Here is a 7,062-nt window from a genome sequence, read left to right on the forward strand (position 1 = left end):
TAGTCAAAGCATGGATCATACTCTCTTTGAATGTTAAAAGTGCTTTTGAAAATTTTTTTGTTGGTTCTATGTCAAGTACTGTATTTATATAACTAAAAGTTTTGCTAAAGGTTTTGCAAAGTGTTAAGGTGTGTTTCCTTTAACTTTCAAAAGTTTATTTTTTGGAAAATTTCAAATTTCATTTTACGTTAATCCTAATGCATTTTAGACTAGTCCTTGGAAAATTTCCAATTCATTTTACAGCAATCCTAGACTTTTGGTGAACACCGACAGAGGGCTAGTTTTATTTGAAAAGAATTGTTGGGTTCCAAACGCAAAAGACGAACTTCTGTGTTTTTAATCGGTGTGCGCAGAGAGATACAGAGAGACAGAGAGAGAGAACATCTGAAACCCTAGGCTTTCACTGGTTCTTTGCCGTCATGGGACAGCCCATTCTGGACTCTGTCCTCGACGTCCCTTCCGGCGCAGAGGCTTACCCCTGGCAGCCATTAGAAGGCCAGCACGCCTCTGATGGTGCCCCTGATCCCGCGGCTTCCTTCCCCCACGATCAAACAGCTGAGCAGCAGCAACAGCAGCAGCCTGCCTTCATGTCCATGCCTTACCATGTGCAAGATGAGGCCCCAGTGGCTTTGCCTGTAGATGCATTCAACGTTGCCATCGATGAGCGTGCGGCTGCTCTCGAAAGGCAGGTTCTTGAATCGCAGGTCGCGGCCTTTGATGGTGCCCCCCACTCACTGCCCTTCCGTGGATCTGTGGAGTCCCGCCAGGCTGCGGTGGAAGATGCCATGGCGCAGGGTCAGGGTCAATTGTACGCATCAAATTTGCAGATGAACTTTCCCGATGGCTCATCAGAGAGGCAGCCTCCTGAGGATGGATCAGGGGAACATGTCAGTTACCACATGGTGCTTGATGGCGCTCATGCTCTGTCTGGACCTCAAGAGGCGAGAGAAGGAGCTGGAATGGCAGCAGCAACAGATGCCTTTGTTCATGCGCCTGCCAGTGAGCAGGATGGAATTGGGGGTTGGATCTCCAATGAAGGACATCCTGAATATCATCAACCCGTGGTAGAGGAAGAGAACAACGAGAGAACAGGAGTTGGTGGCTGGATAAGTGATGTTCAGGAGGATGGTGCTAGGGATGGTGTGCGGTATGAGGAAGTAGGGAGCAGCTTCAACGATACAGGTGGTAATCTCAGCAGCATGACAAAAGTAACGGGGAATTATGTGAAGGATCAGTTTCAGACCCCTACCCCGCGAGAAGACAACCGTAAAGAAGGTTCAAGCCAGGTGGACAGTCAGCCCTCTGGCTCAGCAGGAGAAGCAAGCACTGGAAGAAAGAGACGCAGCAGGTGGGAACCTCAAACAGATGGTGAGGGTGAGACTCAAGATAGTGCAGAATCAGGAGTTAAGAAGAGGAGGTCACGATGGGCAGCAGAGGAGCCCAAGCCCTTTGGGCAGATTCAGTTACCAGATTTTGTCAAGGAGCTGACAGGAGGTGTCGAACTTGATCCAGAGATTCAGGCTCTCAACATCAAACTTTTAGACATAAGCAGAAGGCTTCAAACTGGCCAAGTTCTTGATGATGTTCTTGATGGAAACAGGTCCCCATCACCAGAACCTATTTATGACAACATGGGCATAAGAGTTAATACACGAGAGTTTAGGGCCAGAGAGAAACTTACTCGTGAGAGGCAGGAGCTCATACAAGAGCTCATTAGAAGAAATCCAGCTTTCAAGCCCCCAGCAGACTACAGACCTCCTAAGTTGTACAAAAAGCTGTTCATACCAGTTAAAGATTACCCAGGGTACAATTTTATTGGATTGATTATTGGACCTCGGGGGAACACACAGAAAAGGATGGAGAGGGAGACGGGGGCAAAAATTGTAATTAGAGGCAAGGGATCTATTAAAGAAGGGCGGCTACAGCAGAAGCGGGATTACAAGCCTGATCCTGGTGAAAATGAGGACCTGCATGTTCTTGTTGAAGCAGACAACCAGGAGTCTTTGGAAAAGGCAGCAGGCATGATAGAAAAGCTTCTTGTACCAGTTGATGAGGGTGTGAATGAGCATAAAAGGGCACAACTACGTGAGCTAGCTGCACTTAATGGCACCATCCGTGATGATGAGTTTTGTCGTCTTTGTGGTGAACCTGGCCATCGCCAATACTTGTGTCCTGCACGTAACTCTAATACATTCAAGAGTGATGTGGCATGTAAAATATGTGGGGATGGGGGTCATCCAACTATTGACTGTCCCATGAAAGGTTCAGCTCCACACAAAATGGATGATGAGTATGCTAGTTTCCTTGCTGAACTTGGTGGTTCACAGGAATCGGGGGGTAGTAGGTCTGCAGGTGTTGGGTCAACTTTGGCTCTTCCAGGCCCTCAAGGCAGTAATTCGCCATGGTCTCAATCAGTTACAGGTCCTGGGGCAGCTGGTGAGATGGCTAATCGAAATTCAGGGGGTTTGTCAGGGGGTCCAACTTCAGGGGCTGGTCAGCAGCAGCCCCCGTTCTCAACCTTTGGAAAGGAGTCTGATGATTCCAATCTCTATGTGGGGTACTTGCCTCATTCGGTGGACGACGAGGGTCTTATGAGGCTGTTCTCACCTTTTGGTATGATAGAGAATGTTAAGCTGATTAAAGATCGCATGACTGGTCTGAGTAAGGGTTATGGTTTTGTGAAATTTTCTGATCCTGCTAGTGCAGCACAGGCTGTTGCACATGTGAATGGTTATAGATTGGATGGAAAAGTCTTGGCTGTAAGGGTTGCAGGCAAACCTCCTCCACCAGCTGGTCCCTTTTTTCAAAATGGTCCACGCCCTTTTGTAACAAACTTTGGTGGTGCACTGCAACAGCCACAGCAGCCACCGCTGCAACAGCCACATCAGCAGCCACCTCAGCAACAGCCGCAGCAGCAGCCACAGGCACAGCAGCATTGGCCCCAGCAACCTCTTAGTTCAGCTCCACCTGGAGCCAGTTATCCCCCATGGGGCCCCCCTCAGAGGCCTCCTCAGAATCCATACGGGCCACCTCCTAACTCATATGGAGGTCCTCCCAGAGTGGCAGGCCCTATGCATGGGGTTCCTCCTCCAGGGCCAGTGCCCTATGGAGGTCCTTTTCAGGGTTTACCGGGTGCACCTGTCCAGGGCCCACCCACTGGGCCATCTGGAGGTCCTCCAGGCATGCCATGTGCACCAGGGATGTCTGGTGGTCCTCCTCTAGCTCCACCAGGAGCAACTGGTCCATCTTCTGGTGGAACGATGCAAGGTGGTCCACCTATTCATCAGTATTCTCAGTATCCTGGCTACTATGGAGCGCCTGCTCCAGCCAGCTCTGCACCAATCCCTTCAGCACCTGGAGCACCACCTCCGTGGGTTGGAGCAACCAATCCCTCTTCTACAACTATACAGATGCAACAGGGTGATGCTGTGGAGTCTGAATACGAGAAGTTCATGTCAGAGATGGGACGCTGACAGGTAATGGCTTATTGGGTCTTCTCTGTCTTGTGAAGAGAGGCTATCTGCATTTTTGAACGACAGAGCAAATGCAATCTTCGTTCTTGCTTTTCCCTTTCTGAAGTTTAGTTCATCATGCAGGCTATCTTGATGTTGGGTCCTCATTAGGTTTATCTGGATATTGTTAAAAGCTAAGCTGGAATGTATGTATGGCAGGTGAAAGACAAATGCAACTCACTGCTGACTCATTCATCTAATCCTGACTAGCTGTTCTCTTAACTGTCCTGTTTGGAAGTGCGGTTGCAGTGGAGAAGAACTCAATCTGCAGTTCTGTAACATGCATGGTGTATTCACAGGATATTCTGCAATTGGATGAATCTCGTGTTCTTATCTAGGCTTAGGATATCGTTTTTATTACAATTTCAGTAGAGCAGTGGAGTTTATACTGACAAGTGTGCTGACACTATGAAAGGCTAAACTTTTTGGGAGCTTGTGTTTTCTAACTCGTCAAGTTCTTTGTTTCTTCAAATATATTAATGGTTTTGTTGGTGGCATTTGATAGTGACAGCAATGGGCAATTTGATGCCTCGTAGATTGGCGATACAAGTGCAAGCTTTTGTAGTTTCTGATAATAGGTTTTGGTTTTTCCAATTGTGAGATTTGACCTGTAGTTTTGCAATTTATGCTAGCTTTCTTTTTGTTTTGATTTGACCTATAAATTTGCAATTTATGCTAGTTGTCTGAGTGCTTTCACAGTTTATTTTATTTTGAGCTAATCATAACCTGGGAACTTGTTTTCTGCCATGAAAAATGTTTTTTAATGTTTCTGATAGCTGTCCTTTCAGCAAGCATAAGGGCGAAAATGAGGCAGATGAGGTATGAATCAGGAGTAGTAGTAGTATATAAATGGTCAAGCTGGCTGACTGAGTAGGGAAAGTTTGTTCCAATCAATTAGTCATCCCTGCTTGAAGTAGCACAGTACTCGTTCACTCCAGGGATCAAATGCTGCTGTTCTTAGTTGGTTAAAACTTTACTATTATACTTGTGGAGTTCTATGAGAAAATCTGTGGTTGCATCCTCCTGGTTTTCTTGCATTGTTCCTTTTTCTTTTCCCACACCTCAAAGTGGGTTTAAGATAATCCAGGTTGCAACTGGACTTGGGTGCAGTGAACTGTAGTTCAACCATGCCTGATAACTGAAATCCAGAAAGGCAGCAACCATGCCTGATAACTGACATCCAGAAAGGCAGCTAAACAATCGCTTTACAGTGGAAGCCAAAGCTAAATCTACAGCTCATCATCAGATACCACTGCTATTTTCTAACATAATGAGGAAGAAGTGCTGCTCCTTGCAAGGGGGAGCTAAACTTGCGGGGAAGGCAATCCTTCTGATGCAAATGTTGTTTATGTTTGCTTTTAAACAAAACTTCATGATAGCAGGATATGCAAGAGCCCTTTCTTATTATGTTGATACATTCAACTTAGCTTAGTATTGCAATCTGAGATCCACCAGATCCAAAGCCCACTGACTATGGATTTTAGAATTTTGAGAAAGCCTATGATAGTGTGTTCTTTCGTTACAAAAATAGGTCTATCATTTCAAAGGCTGGAACTTTTATGCTGTTAGAATGTGTAAGAATCAGTCGATACAAAAATACCAAAGCTTATAGGTTTAATGGCTAAATCTCACAGTTATGTATGAGGTCACTTTGCTTACATGTTCTGACATTGTCTTCCATATTCTACACCTAGGCTAAGTGAACTGTCTGATTATGTTGAGCCTGTGCTTTCGTCTCTGCTCCAACAAGTGCAGTATATGTAGTTAGTATGAGGTTTCAGGTGTTGCAATACATACAAAGTTGATTACCTGAATCCAACTGCAAGCCTTATTCCAGCTACATGTCCAAATCTATCAAGTGAAATAGGAGAGGACCTTGTTTCTCGTGTCAGAAAATGTTGGATATGGTTGCTGTCTTGGCCTTTCAGGGAATTCAAATTTCAGGAAAATATTTTCATGCCCTTACTAAAATCCTAGCTTTGTAACGGATCTGTTTTTGAAGTAGCGTCATAGTGAACCTGTCTCTGAAAATGACAATTGAGAATTGACAGTGCATAGAGGTTTAAACCTTGGGGCTGTCAGTGAGCAGATGTGTACCTCCGGGTCCTATGTATGTCTTCATTGTGGATACTTGTTGACAGGATGTAGCAGCACATCTTGATAAGAAACAGACTGCTCTTTTGAGGACTTCACTTGCACTTAGAAGCTTTTTAAAGTATGAGGTTTGTCATGGTCAAAGTTCACCTATGAGCTTTCTACAGTAGCAGGTAAACTCATTCACACTGTAAGGCTTTCATTTTTATTTTGAATCAGGAGCTGAATTTTTTGGCTGTTAACAAGTTGGCTGTAAACACAAACTCCAGAAAATATTAATTGGCTATTGAATCTTCCTTTGTGGTACTGAAACTCATAGCTTATGAGTGAGAAATTCTTCTATAATGGATTAGCTGCACTGTTGCCTTTGTATCTCATACACTGTTGCCTTTGCATCTCATACTTGGTAGGTAGGGAGACTAATCTAAAAATTGTTGTATGGCTAGAAATTTATTTAAAACCATTGACGCAATGAGTTGTGCTGTTCAATGAATTGCAAAAGTTGTTTGTTGATGTAGCATGTTTTTGGAAATATGCACCTGTATTTTTGTCGAAGTAGTCTTTTAGTATCATAACTTTATTCTCTCTAAGAATCATTAGTGAGAAACTTCTAGAGCTTGTATATGTGATCTGTTCCTCACCCATTGTGTTTGGAATATGATACCCCATACTTGTAAAATCGATCAATTTCCAATCCACATGTTTGCAATATTGATCAAGTTTTCTATCATATTGATTTCGCCACAAATATAGCTAGTTATCTGCCGAATAGGGCATTTATAATATGCCTCAAGTATTGCATCCAAAACTTCCATGGGTGGTTGGCCAATTGAATAGGTGTTCTCAGGGCAACAAGGGTGATGCATGTCAAGATACTCTTAGCTGCCTCTACATCATTTTTGACAATGGAGTTGGCAAAAGATCCTTTGTTATTTCTTCCACTCTAGTGAATTGATGAGTTTGCTGAAATACATCAATGCCTAGATGCTTGATAGCTAGCGGGAGAGAAATTAGTATATGTTGCAAGCACGCAAACTTGGACCTCCACTATGGATGGATGACATCAATGCGTTTTGAAAGAGATGGCAGGTAGTAACACAATCATGTAACCACTAGAAATTGGAATTGCACCCTTGTGGGTAAATGTTGGCTGCCTTGCCCAAGAGAAGGCAAGTCAAATGGGGCATATAGATTAGCTTCATTTCTTGCCATGCCAATCTCCTTGGGTTGGATTCGTCTCTTGCACCTTGAAACTTTTCGTGGGCAAGGGTCGTGAATTGAGTGATTGAACATATCGCATGTTGAAGAGGTAGTAAATTACAATGGAAAATTGGTTAGAGTTGGTTTGGTTGGTTGAGATTCATGTTGCAATTGTTGATGTGGGAAAATTGTAGCTTTGAAAGTCATTACATACATGGTTGAGATTTGTGGCTTTTGTAAGTATTGTAGTTGAAGA

The 7,062-nt window shown here is 44.0% G+C and overlaps 1 protein-coding gene across 1 annotated transcript; it reads left to right on the top strand.

The window, feature by feature from the left end:
* The first annotated feature begins 286 nt into the window (after positions 1-286).
* Positions 287-5,699, top strand: LOC148010689 (uncharacterized). The gene is made up of 2 exons (XM_087671992.1): positions 287-3,476; positions 3,672-5,699. The coding sequence occupies exon 1, from the start codon at positions 420-422 to the stop codon at positions 3,471-3,473; it is 3,054 nt and encodes a 1,017-aa protein (XP_087528118.1). The 5' UTR covers positions 287-419; the 3' UTR covers positions 3,474-3,476; positions 3,672-5,699.
* The last annotated feature ends 1,363 nt before the right edge of the window (positions 5,700-7,062 follow it).

Source organism: Lygodium microphyllum, chromosome 29 (assembly GCF_053477565.2).
Source record: "Lygodium microphyllum isolate KBCC chromosome 29, Lygodium_microphyllum_v1.1.10, whole genome shotgun sequence".
NCBI classification, from domain to species: domain Eukaryota; kingdom Viridiplantae; phylum Streptophyta; class Polypodiopsida; order Schizaeales; family Lygodiaceae; genus Lygodium; species Lygodium microphyllum.